The sequence below is a fragment of the Drosophila elegans genome, unplaced genomic scaffold (genome assembly GCF_018152505.1).
Source record: "Drosophila elegans isolate 14027-0461.03 unplaced genomic scaffold, ASM1815250v1 contig_149, whole genome shotgun sequence".
NCBI lineage: Eukaryota > Metazoa > Arthropoda > Insecta > Diptera > Drosophilidae > Drosophila > Drosophila elegans.
In genome coordinates this window covers 19,495,688-19,517,964 of record NW_024545513.1, presented here as the reverse complement: position 1 = coordinate 19,517,964, position 22,277 = coordinate 19,495,688, and the positions used below count along the sequence as shown (strand labels likewise).

The 22,277-nt window shown below is 36.5% G+C and overlaps 1 protein-coding gene across 1 annotated transcript; it reads left to right on the top strand.

Moving 5' to 3' along the window:
- Positions 1 to 849: 849 nt before the first annotated feature.
- On the top strand, positions 850 to 21,793 carry LOC108138593 (carbonic anhydrase-related protein 10). The gene is made up of 8 exons (XM_017260884.2): positions 850 to 1,484; positions 11,931 to 11,978; positions 14,734 to 14,870; positions 14,960 to 15,151; positions 15,681 to 15,843; positions 17,467 to 17,621; positions 18,720 to 18,851; positions 19,421 to 21,793. Exons 1-8 carry the CDS (start codon positions 1,400 to 1,402, stop codon positions 19,505 to 19,507), a joined length of 999 nt encoding a protein of 332 aa, XP_017116373.1. The 5' UTR covers positions 850 to 1,399; the 3' UTR covers positions 19,508 to 21,793.
- The last annotated feature ends 484 nt before the right edge of the window (positions 21,794 to 22,277 follow it).

The window sequence follows — 22,277 nt, the reverse complement described above, 5'->3', positions numbered from 1 at the left end:
GGCCAAAAGTTGGAGTGATATATACCGTTGAATTCGTCATTTCCAATCGAATGGCATTCACAGTTCAATATGTTGAAAATTAACCAATTTCCGCAAAAAAATTATAATGTACCCCCTTACAAAAAAGTAAAAAAATTGGCATTCATTTAACAGTGTTTAAAATGTTTGCAAAAAATGATGATATGAAAAATGCGAAAATTCGCTTAATTGGGAATGTTAAAATCAGTTACTCTTGAGGCTTTGTGTCTTATTGCCAATCTGCAACAAAAAAAAAACTCTAAAACAGACAATCAAACTATTTCCAATGACATTTATGTTGATTTATTTAATTTGGGTTGTCTTAAATCAACTGGAACAGTACGTTGCTAAGAGTCTTCATAATTGAAATAAAATGCTTTTTGATTATTTTTTTTTTGTAACGTTTCGTTTCAAATACAGCTAAAAAAAAGCCATATACAAACAATCAGCATTACAAACTGTGAATGTTAGGTATTGTTTTATTAGTTTTTCCAATTTCTTTTTTTCGGATTTGTTCTCAATTTGAGCAATTTCCCTACCTTCTTATACGAAGGATTCGTTACCTTTCGTTCCCAGTATTTTAGAAGGAAGCACTTCGTGCGGCGACCAGGCGTCGTTGTCCTTCGGCTTCGTTCGTCCCTCTTCGTCCTGGCACGAAAATCCTTTCGCTGTTGCTGCTGTACTGCTGGTGTTGCTGCCTTCGCCTCTGCTGTTGCTGTTGTTGCTGCTGCTGTTGCTGCTGCTGCTGCGCGCCTGCCGAGAAGCCCGTTGCATATCCTTTGGCGCTGATGCCACTGACAGCGCCGTTCAGTTTCGATTCGGATTCAGAGACAGACGGACGCGTCCTTTCGTTCCTCCCGATTGCAACTATTTCGAAAAAGCGCGAAAACTGAAAATTTCAAAAAAGCGTCGCCTTCTCCTCCCTTGCCAAGCAAAGAGGTAAAACAATTTTTTTTCGAGTGTGCAGTGTGTAAAGCAAGAGTCGGGTAAAATACAAAAAAAAAAATTGCAAATCGAGAAAACAGAAGACGGAAATGAAACCAGCTAGTTGTGTGCATATCGGAGAAAGTAGCGGAAATTAAAATTTGCATATATGCCGTGGGCGGCGGTGGGCGGCGAGCGGTGAGCGGTGAGCGGTGAGCGATGAAGATGAAAATTAAGATGAAAGCGAGCCCGCAACTGACCGAAGCCAGACTCAAGTGCCAGATCTAACTGCAGACTCGTGCGCAATCCAACCCACCAGCGAACCAGCGAAAACTCAACAGAAGCAAATACAAACAGAAGGCACCACTGCCATCCAGGAGCCATAGTCCACATCCAATAGTCCAGAGCTGAAGCTGAGGCAGAAACAGAAGCAGAAGCAGAAGCAGAAAGTAGTGAGATGCCGTCGCCAGGACACACATCATTCTGCTGCTCCACGGCAGGATTTATCGCTTGCTCAGCAATCGTTCTGCTCTGCAGTTCCGGTAAGTGAAATATGCCCAACAAAAGGATCCCAGGATCCAAGGGACCAACCCATTTCACTCACTTCACTCGCTCACTTCTTTAACTCACTGCCTCGATTTCTTTTCTGTTGACCAACAAATTTGATTTTGCCTGCTTCTGGTTTATTGTTGACGTTGCATCTTGCAATGGAAACGTCATCGAATGTAAAATGTTTTGCGAGGCAAGTTTAAAAGGATTTTGACGGTGGCACACACACAGGCAGAGGCACAAATACAGATACAAATACAGATGCAGTCTCACAAACAGATACAGATGACTGCTAGACGAGTCCATCCACCACAACAAAAACCCACCGACACTTGCCACAAACAGTGAAAGGAGAAAGGACGATAGTCCTGGGCACAGGCACAAAGGGAAGTCGGGGAAAACACAGCAAAGGTCTGGTGGAATGGTGAACTGGACAAATGGACACAGGGACAAAGGGATAAAAAGACATAGAGACATAACGACATAGGGACATGTGTGACAGGATGTTCTCGGACAACTTCAGCTGAGTTAATGCATTTGGTTGCACAAACCCCATAAAAGGGGAAAACATAAATATATTTGCACAAAAATGTGCTGCAAGCAGCTTGGGGCGACCCTTTTCCCTTCACCGCCATCCACATGTTGCAATGGGCAAACAAATTAACGCTCAAGTAGCAAAACCTAAAACTCAGTCCTCAATGCGGTTTTCCTTTGTGCTAATCCAATATCCCGACAGGTTTTTTACTAGCTGAGCAATTTGCCACGGGGGGAGTTCTTAAAAAATCCAACAAGAATTTACGGAGTTCTACAAAATGGTATTGAAAGAAGTATCAAAACAGAAGTATCAAATGTACAAATTAAAAAACTGTAAGATGAAGAAATATTAAATTAAATATATTTCCTATTTTATGTTTTATAAAAGAACTTCATTTCGTAAGCCTGCCTTTAAAAAACTTTCAGTTTGTAAAATGCCATTTCAGTTTACGGCAACTAAAAACATTTTTAGTGAAAATAAATTAAATTCAAATGACTTATAAATAATAAAAACTCTTAGTTCATACTAAAAACGATTAAAAAACCTACAGTTCTTAAACTTAAACTGTATTCAGATTGATTGTTCTCTGTGTATGAAATTTAAAAACAATATTTCTGAAACTAAACTTAAACTGAAACTAACTTAAAAATTCATTAGTAAAAATTTTTAAAAATAAACAAAGTAGATTTTCAATAACGACGATCGTTTTATTGGAAGATAAATGATTCCCCATGTTAATTAAAAATCAAGGAAATTTCCTAAAATCTTTAGATAACTTATAAGTCAACAATTGCGATTAAAGTCGCCAAAAAAATGGAAAGCGAATTAAACAGTATAAGCGAGCACAGACACAGTTCATCAAGCTGGTTTAATGCCATGAATTTTGCACACTTTTTCTGCCGTGGTCTGTAGCTTTTGCCTGTCGCTTTGCACTGCAGCCTTGCAGTTGATGGGCACAATATATATTTATATTCAAATTTTATATTCATAATGTTTTTACACATTGAACAGCGCATTAGTGATAAAAACCGCAGACAGATCGGTTTTTGGTACAGGGCTGCGGGTACGGATGATGTCAGGTGGGGGAAACTCTGGCGTTTGTTATAAAAATTGCAGCATAAACAAGTGCAAATAAAAATAAGCGAAACACAAACAACAACAGTGGCAGTGCGGTCAGACAAAAACAACAAAGGCAGTGAAAACGGCAGCAACTGAAATTGCATAAACTGTAAAGTGCAAAACTGAAAAACGAGTGAAGCGAATAAAAGGGGTGTGAAAAGCGGGTCGCTGGCGACAAAACATTGCCCAGTCATAAATATGAAAATATTGAACAATATCCACAAAAAACGAACTTCAAATGCTCTCTTCATTGTGAAAATATTGGTTGTGTAAAGTTAAGTTTATGTATAACAGAAAGAAAAGAATTATAAATGTGATACAAAACCGTTTTCGTTATTGAAATATAGATATTTATTTCAAATTATAACAATAATTATAATCTGAATGCACGAAAAGAATTAAGATTTTAAATTTAACAAACCAATTTCATAATCATGTTTAGTATATATTCAATGCATTTATTTAGTATTTAGCCACCATTAAAATAAAGAGAACTTTTAGGTTAAGTGATCTATAAAATTCTGTGTAATTTGCATAAGCTTCTTATGTCTCTAAAATGATTTGCATAAATTGTTTGTAATTTTAAACATCATTGAAACTGAAACAAAATATGTAACAGAAAGTTAATAATTCAATGTCGGGCATAAATAGAAAACTTAATAGACATCTACCAAAAAAATATTTAAAATAATGAGTGATTGATAAATTGCATTAATAAAATGTAGCAAATACTACAAAAATAAAAAAGTGAAATAAATAATGTAGTCCTTGTGCCCAAATCAATTTCCTTTTTCTTCCGAATTTAAGCCAAAATAATTCTCCTACCAAATCAGTTAACTTTAAATCTAAAAGTCGACTAATCATATGAATATGGCCAAAACAGTCTGATAATAATCGAAAGGCCTTTCCATGGAAGGCAGGCCATAAAAAATAAAGCAGGGAAGCCCAGGAAAAGCGGTAAAAGGAAAAACAGGAAAGGAAAACATTTTGTGGGGCGTAACAAAAGCTAGCTATATGGCAAAAATGCATGCAGGACAATCAACTCTCGCACACACACACACACACACATACACACACGTTCGCAGGACTCAATAAATGTGTGTGTGGGGGTGTGCTAGTGTGTGTGTGTGTGGTTTATGATACCATTTAGCCAGAGGGTTGTTTTGACAAATTGTGCAAATTATTGTGTTAAATTTGCCCTTGAGGTGAAAAATCACTTTGACATGACCAGCCAAGAGGCATCGCCTTTCCTTCAATCGTTTTTTCTTTTTGCCACCAGCCTTCCACTTTTCCACTTTTCCGCTTCTCCGCTTTTCCCAGAAGTGCTTAGCTGATTGTACTTTTGTCTGGCGTATTACAAACGCCAATACATATGTCAGCCGGCGGGCAATACGCCTCGTTTGACCACCGATCTGCTTTAAGTGGCTGCCCCAATCTGCTGCAAGTGCTCCCAACACACAGCTGCGGTCAAGATGATAGCACTCATGATGGTTTTTGAAGAATTCTATTTCAATTCAGTCATTAAAATGTACTTTATTAATTGAGAATGGCTTAAAAAGATTTTTTAGATATGTTAATATCACTTAATAATGGTTTTTTAAACGGCAGCTTTGAATTCCAATTTACTGAAATGAATGTAAGTTGATTAAAGATCTATTATGAAAAGAAAGTTAATATATTACATAAAATTAAATTAATTCAATATAGCAAACAATTTTTTTACAAACAATGATTGATTGTAAGCATCTGCTCGTCTACTTAAAACAATAGTTTTTGAAACAAGTTGTGAAAGTCTTAAGTCCAATTCTACAATTCTACTTTTTAATTGCATTTTTCCTAATATGAAAGAGTAAATATAAGAAAGTGAATATCAGAAAGTAATAAGTATATAAGAAAGAAAGAAAGAAAGTATATATAAATAAAATACTGTTTTTGAGGCCCCAGCAATTGCTGTCTTCTTCTTGTAATTCGTAAATTGATTACTTATGAAATCATATTTAAAAACACTCAATTTGAAGCAATATTTATGTGAAATCATCATTAGATTTAAGCCATCAAAGAATGCAAAATTAATATGGTTTTTAAATTAAAATTGAAAGTCATAAAAAAGGTAATGTTTAAGTTTCACTGATTTTTATATTCCTCATATGGCCTAACGTAAAAATCTTAAAAAAATATAAAACGGAGCTAATGAAAGAGTGCGGTTTCCATTCGCACTGGTGCAATTTTGACCGCCGCTTTATGCAAAGACATGGAGTACTTGTCCCTTTTTAAAGGCCAATGCCACTAATTGAGCCAGCTCAGATACCCGTAGATGAAGTTGCCAAGCCGGCAAAAGTTTTCAAAAAACGATTTCGCATGCAGCGTTGACGTGACTCGCATTAGCCCCCGAAAACTGCACGCGTGTGTGTGTCTGCACCACCCCCGGCTTTACCTTTTGACCCCTCACCTCTTGACCCCCAACCATCGACTTTGCCCTCTGCACAGGAAAATGTACTGTTGCTTATTATCGAAATTGTATATGCCAAGCAGCCGCGGCCACAACTTCCTCTTGAGCCTTCTTCGCCGCTTTCTTTCAGCCACTTCTGCGAGGTGGTTTTTTCCTTTTCTTTTTTTCCCCCTTTTTTTTTATTGCTTAAAGAACAGGGGAAGTTGGTGGTGCAGTGGTGGTTGGTAAAAGTTTGTTGGCACCAACAAAATTAAGATAGTTGGTTAGTTGCAAGCGGCAAATGTCTAGACGGTTTTTAGCCAAATTATGGTTTTCTATCGTTGTATTTGCTCGCCCCAAACCTCTGACCCTCCATCCTTTTTGAACATGAGCTTTTGGCTTACTTTGTTGGCAATTACCTTTATGCACTGCGAAAATAATGTGACCAAACATACATTTTATGTAGTATATTTAACTATAATTTGCGAGTTTTGATGAACATTTTTCACCAAAGAAATGTTTACAATATGTTTACTATTTAAAAATAGTATTAACTTAACTTTAATAAATGTAAAATATTCCTTTGAAATATTCCTTTGATATTTATCCTTAAGAAAAACATTAACTTTAGCATTTGCTCAAAGGAAAGATGTGTTTTTTTTTAATACTTTTGTGGGCGTGCCCCTTTTCGGTTTTTTCGTTTTTTTTTTATTTGTTTGTTTGGAACAGATCCTTATCTGAATGAAATTGCTTTTCAATCAACGTTTTCGGTAGCATTTAAACACATTTCCACAGCATGCGAAAAAATAACAAATCAAGCAGCACAAACATCAACTTTTGCTGTTAACTCATCGCGTGAGTTGAACGTTTATTTCTCTCCACTTTGTTCATCAGCATTCCCCTTCCCTTTTATTTTTCTATTTTCCTGACCCATTTTTTAATTTACCCCAGAAGATGAAATGGGAATTTTATTTTTGGCGCCAAGAACCAACAAAAGTATTTCACTGCAAAAACACCAAACGGAAAAAAAAAAACAAAACGAAATGAAGTGCGGAATTCCCACAATGTTTCTCCTTGAGCGAGGGAATGGAAAAAGTTTTGCTAACTATTTAGAAAAATCATGTAATGGCGTGGAAATTGTTTCTGTCCCTATTGCTGCTTAATTTGCTTAGCGATTAAATGTAAATTGTAGATTAAATGGCAGTGGTGACTTTTACAAACACTTGTGAAATTCTCCCAAATAGTGTATAATTATTGTCCAGGGTGTATTGGGTAAAACTATGCTTTTAACATATTTTGCAGGCGCTCTTTAATGGATGCCATTGAAAATTGAGCTGAGTTGAATGCGGAAATTTATTTTACTTTTTTCACGCTCAGTCATAAAAGTTCATGTCGCATTACTCAACTCTTGACCAAATTACAACAGGAAGGCTTAAGTTACCCTTTTCATTTGATATTGATAATATTCAATATGCAGATCAATTTTTAAATTATTTGCATTTATTTTTATTTGCAAACTTATTCCTACAATAATGTGTTTTGATTCAAGCTTATACAGAACGATGTTATATATTTTATAGTTTATTTTACTTTCCAATTTCATGAATTGCATTAATTATCTTTGGTTTTTATTTTAAAAATACTGGCCAACAAATAAAATATTATTGAACTTTTTTAATATAATTTTGTATGCCAGCTTAGTTCAGAGTTCGCTCTGCTGAGTTGCTAATGCATTTAAAGCTGCAGCTTGTCCTCAGTAGAGTAACCTGTAGTTGCATTTTTTAGCCTCGTTCGGGTCATGAATTATGCAGCTAATCAGATTTAATGCGCTTTCCATCGAAATCCAGAGTGTGAACTTTCAGCTCGAGCGCGTAAAACCAATTAAAAATTGAAGTGAAAAATGTGCAAACAAAAACCGAGGAAATCTGATCGAATGTTTGCGAGCAAATTAACTCGCTGAAAGGCTTTGTCAAGGGGTAAAAATGAGGGATCGGGCTTTGGTTTGGGTTCGATTTCAGGTCTGAAAAGCCAGAACTATGGTCGTCAATCTTATGAGGGGACTGCCAAGGCGACAGTTTGATAAACTGAAGCAGCGCTTCAGATACTCATCAGCGCTTCGCTGCTCGCTTAACAGGAAGCAATAAATTCTGCCAGGACATGCCAGGATATATGTGTGTGTAAGCGCTTTCCGCGCCCTTGTCTAGAAATTTTAATTAAAAGCGATGACACAGCGAGTAATTCAATATCAAAATGTCGCCTATTAATTTTAAGGACATTTCCTTTATTGATTCACTGTCAATATTATATTGGAGCCATAATTTACACATAAAAGGGCTGTCCTGTTCCACCCACCACCCACAACCCCTCCCCCAAAGCCCCCGATCATTTGCCTTAAGAACAGCCTTTGTTTGGCTTGTTTAATTCATTTAGACATTGAATCGTGAGCGGGGGCGTGTTGGCCCTTTTTGATGGGACCCACGCACGATATGGTGTGTGTGGTGTGCGTGACTATATCCTTATACCGGGACCAAAGTCGAGGACACTTTCCTGCTCTTTGATAGCCGAGCGAGCATTCCATCTTTACGCCATTTTCATGAACACGCCAGTTAGCCAGTTAGCCAGTGAGCCAGTGAGTTAGTGAGTCAGTTAGCCAGCCAAACAAACAAATAACAATGGCAAAATGGCCCAGACACACGTCCGCCTCCTTGTCGTTGGCCCACTTGATTCTGATTTAACGCCCAAAGTATATTGTGATTACGAGAAACAAACAACCCAAATGGAAATCCCAGTTAATTTAGTCATCTAAACGCGCTTGTTATTGATAAGAAAGTGAGACAGGGGAAAACACGGCAATTAATATGTCCCCTCTGATAAAGTAATAAAATGTGGGCAGGGTTGAAATACGACTTGGAAAACGACATTCCGTTTAAGGGGTGAAACGAAAGGAAAACAATATCTAAATATTTATGATATTTGTGGACTTTTTATGGACTTATTCGATAAGAAAAGTTTTACTTAAAAGAAAATGCATTTTGTACGAAAATTGTATTAATGAATACTATTCCAATCTAAAAATGTTTGATACAATAACATGGATGAGCAAAAATTGTACAGAAAAAATTATTTCCTTACATTTGTATTTTTCAAATATTTTTCATTGGTACATATGTGTTTAACAAAATACAGGATAGTCGCTTAAAATAAGACTTGGAAGCGGATATTTTATACCAGTGTCACCTAAGCCATATTGATATGTTATTAAATAAAAAAACACAAATGGAAGTCTTAAAAATTCAGTTACTCACTTTAATAAAACTTCTAAGAAAATATTTAATACAATTGTCACCTAAACCATATTGACCATATTGAATTTTGGCCAGGCCAGACTTTATAATCGGCAAGCCAATGAACTATTTATCCGCCCCAATACAAGTGTTGACATATATACACACATATATATCGACTTCTAGCCGCTGGATTTGATAAACAGCCTTGGATTGGAATTAAAGCAGCTGGAACTGGCACAAAGGCCTAGTGTTCCGCATGCCAGAGAGGCCAAATAGATAGTTATAAATATAGACAGATAGAGCTGGAAATATATATGCTGGAAGAGGGTTTTGGGGGCCGATAGAGACAATAACCCGAAAGCCAGATTCCATTTGAATGGCCAGCAGGAACCCATAAACCATTGGCCAAAGCGCACACACTCGCAAATATACACACAATTGTGGCGACAGGCTGACTGTCTTTGGCACCCCGTCCCTGCCCTCATAAAACCCATCACCCTTTGTCCTACACAGGAAAAAAAAGGTATACAATTTGTTTACTGTAGTGTAAAAGTTACTTTGGATCAATAACTCTTCTATTAATATTTAGGATTATATTCAGAATAGTTTTTGATTAGCATGCTCTATTATTATATTGGTAATTTTGTATAAAATTATTAATATTTATATAAAAACACTAATGTAAAAATCGTCTCTTTTTCATTAAAATATTTGGGCAAGTCCAAAGTTTCACTTGATTTTCCAATAACAAAAATATACAAATAATATTCACATTATTTATATAATGTTTACATATATAGCAATCACTTATGAAAATGTTCAAAGTGTACCCAAATTTTGTCGGTCGTTGAAATAAAACTGTTATAACAATAAATTAAGTTGCTGTTGCAGCATAAAAACGAATTTACCAAATGACTGAATTGTATTTGGGGAACTGGATGAGTTGGGGACCATGACTGTGCAATCGGTTGACGGATCGCAGGAGATGAGTCCTGGAAGTGAATTGGGAGCCTTTGGTCTTCTCGTTTTGCACCCATTTGGCACTCCGTTTGGGGGCCAATTTAATAGCATACTTTTACAGCGCTAAGCAGACAAAAACAACAGCGCAAATAAGGGGCAAAAAAATGGTCGACTAGCGACAAGCAAACAAACAAACCAACAAACAAAATGAAGTGACGTCGCCGAGTCGCGGCTCACAAAAACGGACGTTCATTGTTATGCCAAGAAAAGCAACACGACGACCCGAAAAGGAATTCAACAGAAGCAAACAGAGACAAAGGACCGCGATGGCCACGGATCAAATGGCAAATTGAAAATACACTATTTTAGTTGCAAGAAATAGTTGGAAATTGCATCTTGACACTTTAATTTGAAAATACATATTAATTATTGCATGAGTCAAGACGTTAATTCAGTTTTGATATCACGTTTTTGTACTATTGTGACTTCAAAATATGTAATCCTTTAATTTTAGATCTCCCAAACATTAATTCTTTTAATTTCTTAAGCTAGTTTACGTTAGGTTATTTCTCAATTATTTCCTTTTGGACAAAATTATAAAAATCAATTTTAAATTAAATAAATTTTTATAAAAGTTTTGCTTCTGCGTTTGACCCTTAAATAAATATCGTAAGAAAAATGTTTAGATTTTTAAAGAATTGCCAATTTAATTAAATTTACTTTAAAATACAGCCCAAAAATGTGTATAAATTGTCGGCCTCTTAGGCTTAATCAATTGAAATTCAGGTTTAAAGAAATGTTGACATCTTGGAGTCACTAAAATTCACAACAAATTACTATCAAAATTTGAGTGGAAAATACCTATATTCTGATCCAATTAGCAGTTGTCAAAAAACAAGAATTTAGGAGTCAAATCGAATAAGCATTAAGTGAAGAATTTAAGCTTAAAGAAAAGGTTGACAAATATTATATTAAATCGTTTTTGTAAAAATATATAAAAGTAAAATCTGTCACTTCCTTGGGCATAAAGTCGTAGTGCCCTTAATATCGCCAGGGTATTTTCGCAGTGATGGCAGCAAACAGGAAGCGGGCAACGGTTCCAGCGACTCCCTTTTGAACTTCCGCTTTGGCTTGCAGCAATTTCTTTGGGCTTTATTGCCCCCCAACCCCTCGACCCCCCAATCACCCCTTTGCAAAATCCCCCTTCGCCGAAAAGCTCCGTTACGACGCATATAGCATAAATTTTGAATACGCTCAAACTGCTCAAAGGACTGCGAGGGGTCTGGGGTCCTGGCAAAAAAAAAAAAAGGAGAAAAAAAAAAAATAGCGAAAATTGTCTGTCGCTTGATAAAGCGGAAGCAGAACTTGCCCATAAACGAAATGTGGCAACTGAGTGTAAACTTTATTGGCGCCAGACTGCCTGGCGACATGGCTGTTGTCATCCCCATTCTCATCCTCATCCTCATCCTCATCCCTTGGCCCCGAATCCAGTAAACCCAGCATCCCAGAATCCCAGTATCCCAGTATCCCAGTATCCGAGCATCCTGGTTGCTTTTTTGTGGCCCAGTTGGACGTTGACTCATGCGACACGCAGGATAAGCAGGACCAGGACTACGACTTCGACTACGACTACGACTACAACCAGATCCGATGGCGTCTCGATGGCTGGCCACTAAAGTCATCGTTTACCCCCCAGAAAGAAGCCGCTTGTTTGTTTTGTCTGACTTCGCCGGTGACTCTCAGTCTGCGGGATAAGTTTTGGGAGAGCGGGTGGTAAAATCGAGGAAGTCTTACATTAGTTGATTTCATGCGCTGTTTACATTGGCAGCGAATTATGCGCATTGAAAAACCGAGATTTGGCTGCCAGCGGGCGGGCCATCCACTTTACCCTTTCCACATTCTGCATCCTCAAATCCTGCACGGCTGCATATGCAAAGGGATCTGGGATATGGAATCCTGGGTCCTGGGCTGACTGCTCCTTGGAGTCAAATTTGGCTGGCATTTTCAACTTGTCTAGACTTTAAGCTCTTTGGCACCTCGGTGGTGCTTACCTTTCCGCTTTAAGGCTCTCGATTTGATTTGCTTCTTTTTTTTTCTCGTCTATTTTCAGAGGTCCTGTCCAGTTGGGAAGAGTGGTGGACATACGATGGCATATCTGGTAAGTGGCTGAAACGTATTTTTAAAGCTTTGCCAAGAAGGGTGACTTTTTTACCCTACAGTGCTAGTTTATCTTTGATAGTTTATAAAAATATGAGAACCTTGTGGCTTGAAAGTAAATAAAACATTATTTACAGTTCGTATACCATTAAATTACATTGGCAAAATAATTTAAGAATATGTTACCAAATCTTAATTTCCTTTACAACTACAAAAGTCGTCATAATATTATAAAATTTATTAAACGGCCTTTACAACATTCCAGTTATATAAAAGAGCGCAATACTTTTTATACTTTAGTCTTAGAAGTTTTTAAGCTTTTCTCCCTTTAATCAATTTATTTTGTGAATAACCGAACGTTCGCATCTTTATATGAATAAATTGGTAAAACTTTCGCACCCCTTTTTCGGATGCAGTGGCTGATTTAATTACATTTCAAATGGTTTGGCAACGAAAAACGCAGACAGAGCGGACAAACAAACAAACAAACAAACACCGACAGCTACACAAAGTGGTTGTGTTGTTGCTGTTGTAATAGCTGCTTGTCACTGTCCGCATTTTCCTCTATAACCCCTGATGCACTTTTCGCAATAAAATGCAAAAAAAAATAAAAAAAAAGGGAGAAACAAGCAACATGCAACTGCAACAGTAGCAAGAAATGAATGCAAAACACAAAATGAACAGCGGCCACAAAAGCGACAATTGCGTGGTGGTAAGGGGGCGGTAAAGGGGCGGTAAGGGGGGCGGTAAGGGGGGCGGTAAGGGAGGCGGTTATTGCACAGTGGACATTGGGCAGGTCAGCTGCATCATCACGGAGCACTTTTAAAGCATTGGCATTTATTGCCGCCGCGCGTCATCACAGCATCCACACACAAATTCAGGGGAAAACACGACCAAACTTACTCTAAAATGCACACAAACCGTTAGCAATCGAAACCAAATTGTAGAAAACGGAATGCGCATCCTGAAAGTCCTGAAAACTATTTGTAAAATGCTTATACAAATAATATATTTTCAGGATAACAATTTCTTTTTCAATAAAGATTTCCGCAACTTATATATTATGTGTATTATATTTAAATCAAAATTAAAACTTCTATACTACTCTTGTGAATTACCAATCATTTTTGTATTCTTTTTAAACTAAAGTTGATTTTTGTATGCCTTTTTAGCGACGAGACACTTGGCTCTTAAAAGTTTAAAAATTTAACATTACCCCTTTTGACTATCAATATAAACGAATTGGTTCGATAATGTTAAAGAAATTGTTTGGAAATTTAATTGCATGATGTTTTACAAGTACCTTACTAACATTAAAAATAATTTAAATTTCTGTACAAATTTGTATACTACAGACAGCAAATATTTCCATACTTTTGTAACAAATAAATTGGACTGTCCTAAAATTGCCTTTGAAATTCAAAAGAGAGTATTGCATGCAGCTGACGTTGCCCAAATAATCTATCAACTGTTATTTGCCTTTATTTGATTGCCCACCACATAGAGAAAAATATTAAATTTAACGTGAGGCACCAAAGGCCTAATTCCACTGGCTCCTCTTTTTTACCAGGAACCACACAGGATCCGCACTTGGCCCCCCAGTTCGCCAGTATATGGGTATACATATGTGGTGAGGCATTGTTTTGAAAACTTTCGACAGTTTTCAGCCCGTCACATTGGAGTTTGAAACCGAGCCGAAAGCCCATAAAAATGGGGGTGCCTCTGACCCCTTAGCTGCATTTAATTGCCATTTAAAAGGGGTTCCAATTGCAGGGATGGTGGTCCAGTTGGGTAGCTTATGAAATTTCATTTGGCATTCGGATACGTCATCGATGGTGCTGCTGCAGTTTCTGCTCCTGTTTCTATTTCTGTTTGCATTGGGCGAAGAGGCGAAGACACGTTTTCCATTTGCTGGATTGACAGAACACTGTGGCACGGTAACAGAAACAGAAACTGAAATAGAACCAAATGATGGGGCCAATAACCGGAGTATATAGCACTGGTCAGTGGGGAATAGTTCCCATACCTTTTATCCTTTCTTTTTACGCAAATTTGGCTGTAAAATTGGACTATTTGTGCCTGTCCTCTTTATTAAATATTTATTTATATTAATTAAGTACTGAGTTGCAATCACCTAGAGAACTAGCAATAAAATAACATTAATAATTTAGGCTGTTCACCTCAACGGACATTAAAATACATGTAGTTTGTAAACTTTTATTTATTCTATGGAATACCGCTTTGCCATAATTAAATTAGTTTATTAAATTTCGAGCCAATTGCTATTTTCTGCAGGATCTTAAAAATTGAAAATACATTTTTCGGTAATGCATTACCTTAAAACACCAAAATAATTTTTGCAAAAATTGCCTTTATGGAAAATTTCGATACGTATTAGGTAGATTTATGTATTTGGGTGTTCTGAATGAAAGATTATATTTGAAATAAATAACAAACTATTGCTTTAATTTTATTAAAGATATCATAGATGTTTTTAATTATGAAATTCTTGTCCTCTAAATGCAAAGATGTTGGATTAACTGCTACCTCAAATGGGCATCTTCTTTTTTACTCCTTAAGTAATGGCATTAAATGTACTGGTTCTCCAAAATAAGAACTATTTTTTGAATCCAACCAATGTAAAAAACATGGCTAGCCAGCCATCAGTATACCTGTTTTGCTCACTTTTTGCGCATGTGTCCGTTTGAGCGACGGCGACTCATCCTTTTGGCTTCACTTTGGCTCTTTTTTGGCAGGACCAAGCTTCTGGGGCCTCATCAATCCGCAGTGGAATATGTGCAACAAGGGTCGCCGCCAATCGCCCATCGACGTGGTGCCCGACAAGCTGCTCTTCGATCCCTACCTGCGACCCCTGCACATCGACAAGCACAAGGTGCGTATGACCTATTGAATTTGACCTGTTTGGTTTGGTTATGCCCCGAATACATATCCTGAATGCATATGTATGTCCTGCCATTGCAGGTGTCCGGCACACTGCACAATACGGGCCAGTCCCTGGTCTTCCGGGTGGACAAGGACACCAAGCAGCACGTGAACATATCCGGCGGACCGCTGGCCTACCGCTACCAGTTCGAGGAAATCTACATCCACTATGGCACGGAGAACGTCCGCGGATCCGAGCACTTCATCCAGGGCTACAGTTTCCCCGGCGAGGTGAGATCATCTTAAAGATACCAATTTTGTATTAGAAATAAATATATTTATTTTAAAAATTTGTTCCTTTATGAACCGGCAAACAATCTTAAAAGTATCATTAAATTTGGCATTACAATCTTTCAATCCTTACAAAAATGAATGTTTCCTTGTCATTAAAGAATATTTATATGTAGATTCTTCGAAATTTTTGTCGGTCATACTTTAAATGGAAATCAATCGCTTTTTTTTTTGTTGTGATCATAAAACTGTTAGCCACTTTAACTTTCGACTGCCATTAGACATTAAAAAAAAATATTTTTGTATATTTTAAAAAATTAAAACGTTTTATTCCTAATTAGCGTGTTGTTCTTTATTAAACTTTTCTTAACAGTTTATGAAGATTTCGGCATACAAATAGTATCAAAAGCTAAAGATATTTTGTTTCACACAGATATTAAAATTTGTAATTAAATTAAATTAAATTAAATTAAATTGAAAAATAAAAACCTTTTAAGCAATGACAATAACCGAGTTAACCCTGTTGTAGATTCAAATCTACGGATTCAACAAGGAGCTGTACCACAACATGTCCGAGGCACAGCACAAATCGCAGGGAATCGTGGGCCTCTCGCTGATGGTTCAAATCGGCGAAACGCCCAATCCGGAACTGCGGATCATCACGAGCACCTTCAACAAGGTGTTGTATCGAGGTGAGTGCTACCCTGCCTAACCTTCTGCCATAAAATCAACCCAAAAGCCACCCAAAGGCCACCCAATGCCACCCAATGCCAACCCACTGACCACCTTCATTTCCGTCTACGCAAAATGCTACCGGAAATGTTGCAATGTTAATACCGTTGCAAGTTGCCTTTTCTTCGGCTGCCGGTTTTTATGATGTCATTGCAGCGGCAGCAACAACAACAACTGCAGAGGGTCATAATTATGTCCAGGCGAGCCATAAAAAATTGACGAGTGAAAGGCGGTGGGCGGGGTTCTGGCCAAATTGAGACTGGCCGGCACAAAGTGACGAAAATGAAACCGCGAATTACACTAAACCGACACTTAATAATTCCACACCGCCCACACCCATTGCACGTCTCGTTGGCATTTTCTTGGCCAGTTTAATAGCCTTTTTACAGGTCGTACAACTTTATGGCAGTCCAGCCCCAGCCTTAATTTGTAAAATGCCAGGGCGAAGCGACCAACCGTCTGAAACCGAGAGCCGAGAGCCGAGAATCGAGAAATATGCCAGGCCACTCGCCAAAAACATCAAGAACAACCACAATAACTGCGGGATAAAGCAGAGCTACAGTAACTTTAAAGTACTCAAACTGTAGATACTCTTCCAAACATATAAAAAACTACGATTGACCAGGAAAACATATTTATAAACTGATCCTTTCACCGGAACTAAATCTGATACAGGAAAATATTTATTTGTGCATCACATAAGATAGGTCAAAATTTTCAAATACAATTTTAGATTTTATATTTTACTGTAGATACTCTTCCAAAAAAAATTACGATAGACCAGCATTACCATTACTCAATCTGATACAGGAAAATAGTTATTTGTGCATCAGATCAGGAAACACAAAAACACGTTAATAAACAAAGAAATATATTTTTCAATACATACTCGTACATAAAATGTTATATTTCAGGTTTAATATTCTTATATTTTATATATTTAAAACACAAGTTTTTTTTAAAATAAAAAATGATCTAAAAGTTCCTATTTTAAAATGTAGACATGTCCAAAAACAGTATTAAAATGGCTTCAATTAAAGTTTAACACAAAAGTATATGATAAATACAAATTTTGTTGGAGTAAAAGTTGATTAGTGTTGATTTATGTTTATAGACTTTTATAGTTCGAAACATATATTATTACTTCGACTGTCCAACATTCATTTTCCCACTAATCCCGCTAAAATAACCATGAGATATTCCTGCCAATCAGCTGATTGATGCGAGAGTATCCCCGCAGAAGGGAAAACTAACACTTGCAATGGAAAAAAAAGGCACCTCTCCGTCCGGGAAAAGTCTTCTCCCACTCCGGATTCCGCTTGACTTGGACTACAAGCCGCGAGTTGCTTCATTTCCGGCTGGCAAAATGATTTGTATGAATGAAGCCAAACGCTGACGTTGAAGTGGTCAGGTTGGGAACTGGCAACTACCAACTACCAACTGGCAACTGGCAACTGGCAGAACTGGTCTGAATTATTCATTAGATCCCGTGGCAGACGTGTTTTCATATTTTTTTGTGCGATTTGCGCATAAATAGCCCACCACCTGGTGCACCTTGAACTTAGCATTGTAACGTGTTTCAGGCTTCTCCACGCCCATCCGGCACATATCCGTGAGGTCGCTGCTGCCGAATACGGATCACTACATCACCTACGAGGGCTCCACGACGCATCCGGGCTGCTGGGAGAGCACCGTCTGGATCATAGTTAATAAGCCCATCTATATCACCAAACAGGAGGTGAGTCCATCATCCGACATTCCACATCCCACATCCGACATCCAACATCTACCATCGCATCGTATCGATTCGGCGGCACGGCGAACCGCAAATAATTAAATGGATTTCGTGTGTTTTTCAATTGCAATTAGAGCGGCTTGTACTTGCTGGTTTATTTATGTTCGATTTTCCCCTTTTTTTTTTTTTTTTTTTGTTTTGGTTTTGCGATATTACTCCCTGTTTTTTTTTTTTTTTTTTTTTTTTTGGTCGCTGATTGGAAGTACAATGAAATCGCAAAAATGCAATTATAAAATTGCTCATCAATTTGGGCATTGGTCAGATCGCGGTGGAAATGCGGTCAATATTACGCTCTGTGCATAATTAAAAAACAATATTTGGTTAGTTTAATCAATTTGCATAAATGCATATCAAACGTGTGTAACGGGGTCAAAGAGTGCTGCGAAAAAATACTCAAAGTAAATGAGTAAACAACAAAATAGTGCAGGCAAAAAGTTGGCCAAAATACATTAAGTGGAATGTAAACAAGTCAACAAATGACAAAAGTGATTTCGATCAGCTACCTAGCCTGGCAATAACAAGATGATTTAAGGCAAATATTAAGAAATAGTCAAAAATATTAAATACGAAACCGTTTATTAAAATTGAGAGAATAAAAGACAAACTATGAGCAAAAACAAAACCTAGCTGATGTCGAAAAAGTCACTTTTTAGTATAACATATTTTTGCACAATTCCTAAAATTAACACATTTTTTTCAGGTTTAAATGCAAATTGATTGGGCAATAAATTTCAGTTTGAACGAGTGGTGACACTTTTATTTCGACATTTTTTTATATGTTAAATTTTTCTGAGTTTCAATTTAGCATTTAAACTTGTTTTTTATTTTATGTTATAAAGTCCTTTTTTGTTGCCAATTTCATTTCATTTTACAGGATATTGCACCAACTGAACTGAAATATAGTTGTCAAATCAATGAAACATTTCAGCATTGACAAATTAGCACTTAATTTGGCGGCAATTAGCGGGTCATTTAACCAGCTGGACAAGCCACTTAAAAAGCTACTATTAAGCCATTACCAATGTCCAATTTGTGTTGCAGTTGTACCAACTCCGACGACTGATGCAAGGCTCCGAGAGTACACCAAAAGCTCCACTAGGTAATAATGCGCGACCCGTGCAAAGTTTACACCATAGAACCGTAAGAACGAACATAGATTTTAAGCGCAACAAGGTGAGTGGCATTGCCTTAATTAACCCATTAGCCACACGGTTGCCAAGTGGACGCAGTTTCTATTTGCGGTCACATTAACTACAGCATTTACACATTTTTTGTTCGTTTATTTTTAATGCATACACAACTTTCATCTCTGATTACGTTTTTGTTGAACTCACAGAGAAGTTTCATTTTTTGTTAATTTATTTGTAATAAAACATGAGCGATTTGTGGGCACATACAGAATGTTAAACATTGTTATGATTTTAAATCACTTGTTAAAACTATTAATATTTTAAGTCTGTTAATCAGGTGACCAATTGCTGGGCTTGTTTTTATTTATTTATTTCATGCAATACATTTTTGTTTTGTATTTTTTGGTAAACAATTATTTCGGAAGTTATTAAGGAATTAAGTTTAGATTGGTCAGTGACCGCCAGATGGCGCTGCATCTTATTTGTGGCACATTTGTTTGTTTTTTATTGTTTGTTTACATTTTTATGAGTCCTGCAACCGTGTAGTTAGTCCTAGCAAATCCTCTAAGAAATTCTCAAGTATCCCAATTTCTCTTCCGAAAACATTGACAGAATCAATATGCATGCCCCTCGATGTACAAGGATATGTACTATCGGGCGAATCGATGGTCACCCGACACGGGACTTTTGATACGTTGACAACTGGGCAGGAAGCGCTGCGAAAAGCAATTACTATTATTGCTATTATTATTATTATTATTATTATGTGTGGTAAATAATGTTACAGCAATTACAACTCTAATGACAACAACTGGTTACAAAAACATCAACTACTGAGGCTGGCAACGAAGCATTTTGCATTTTTTATGTCGCATTCAATTTTTATATTCATGTTTACAACACGAACTCAGGATTCGTTTGGCTTGCAATTGCAACATTCCTACGGCAGCAGCAGCGCAGCAATTTGTATTATTTATTTCATTATCATTAATAATACAACAACAGGACAAATTTAGGTAACAAATGCATGCAAAAAGCGGAAAAATAATGCCTATGGAGCGAGAACAACAATAGAGTAATCTCCATGCCAAACGCAAATGCTAAATTGAACAAACAAAAACTGTCACACAGACACTAGCAAAAAAATATCAAATAGTAGCTTAAAATTTGCGTAAAAACGTTATTGCATATTTTTTGTGCAAAAGCATAAGAACTTAATTCAATGAAATTTCATTATTTTTTGTCTCTGTTGTATGCAAATTACAAAAAGCACGAGTCCATAGCATTTTTCTGTATGTCGGGCTTTAATTTTGTAAATTTAAGCGTGTTTTGGCTCTTGCTTGTTAAACACCTAGTTTTCAATAGATATTCTTGTCGTCAAGGGAATCTGGTCGATAAAAATGCTTAGATTTAAGCCGGGCTCATTTAAATATTTCCAATTCAATGCATCCAATAAATTTATAATTATTTGTGATTCGCCTTTAAAATGATTCAGCAAAAAAAAGAGAAACAATGTTATAAGCAAAAACAAAGTGAATTAGGGAGTTTCCGTTAACTGGATGGGTGGACAATAACTAACAAACAAAACAAAACAAAACGAAACGAAACGAGAGATAAATAAAGAGATGGAGAAGAAATATATAAACAAATGGCAACAAAAATTAACAAAAACTAAATATTCATATAAATATACACAAAAGTAAAGGTATCTATATAAAAAGCATATATATACACACATATACCACTCTGTCAGGTGGCGACTACAGATTTCTCTAGAGTTTTGATATTTGGAAGTACTTTAAAGGATATTTCAATTATTTTGCCAAAAGATGTTGGGCTTTTAAATGTTTCCAATAGATATCGAACTATCAGCAAGAAAACAAAACCTCTAAAGACTTTTGTGGCACCCCCTGTATATATCTACACACTATATACATATGTGGATGGAAAAGTGCAGTAACTAAAATAATGCAGACAGGATGTCTATATTTAACTCCCACACCCTAAGATACATCCGAAAACACACACACCACACACACACTCACACACCCAAGACATCTATTAGCGTCTATATAATTGGCTTCAGATATGATGATCTGGCAGGACATCCCATCCTCAGTTAGCGGCCATCTATATATCTATAAACCTAGTCACCAGTGATGGAGTATACACCAGCTAAAGGAATGGGCTACAAAACGTAATCCAACTCTAGAAGGCAAACACTAGATGTAACTAACTAACTAATTAATTGATTAACTAGCCGTGTTGCTAGCTAAAACCCAAGTAAATCAAATTCGAATTAAAATGAGTAAGTCATAAAACAAAATATATATATATATATATATATATATACATTAAACAACATTTTTTTTTTGAACGAAAACAGTGTTGTAAAGTGCTGTAAAGACAAGTATTATGGCTAATGTAGAACCTAAGTTACTGAATAGCATTTAGCAGTTAGCAAACACCTGAGTTTGTATGATATACACGAATATATAGTGAACCTATACCTAAACATATATCAGATCCGTTCAATTCCCACATTCGCAGCTGTCGAGCGACACTTTGTGCAATTATTTCTTTGGGCCAAAAAGCAACCAACCAACTAAGGAACATACTAACTAGCCGACCAGTTAGGCCCCCCGATTATGTGTAGAGCATTAACTATTTGTATAATAAAGCTAAGGGGATCGATACGAATTCCTCAACTCGGTAACACTTTGCTACGACTGTAAGTTACTATTGTGTTGCCATACGAAAACGAAAACAAAAACAAAACATTGAAAGGAGCAGAAACTATATATATATATATATATAAATTATACAAATTCTATATATATATATGTAACTATAATTGCAAGAATTACTAAGCATAAAACAGGTTAGCAGCAATAAAAAGAGAGGGTATTGTTTCCCGAGAAAAATGAAAATTGGAGAATGCAAAACTAATAAATGAAAAGCGAAAGTATTATGTGAAAACCAAAATTTCAGTTTTTCTTTTTGGCGGGTAATCTTTTCAGCTCCCAGCCATCGCAATATCCGGAACTCGAAATAGAAATGGAATTTCAAATCATCACCAAATGTCGATTTTGGGGTGAGAGCGAGGTAAGGATTATACATTTTACCAAGGCAGTTACGTAATGAGTTTTCGGCAATTCCCTTACAAGAATTAGGAAGTTCATTCGTCATCATTGAGGGCTTGTCTTACCAAGGCTGCAACTAAAGGTATTTAAAGTTGACCTAAACACTGAAGAGAAATTAGCATGAGTACTTTTATGAAATTGATTCAAGGTTGCAAAATATTATTTTGTTATCATTCAAAAGATAAAAAGGTGCTACTTACGCTTAATAATTTATTTATATTTACCCTTCTTATAAAATACTTTCAAGGTTCTTTTTAATAAATATAAGTTTAATAATAATTAAAATAAAAATACACTGTTTCTTTTAAAACTAATTAACTATAGCT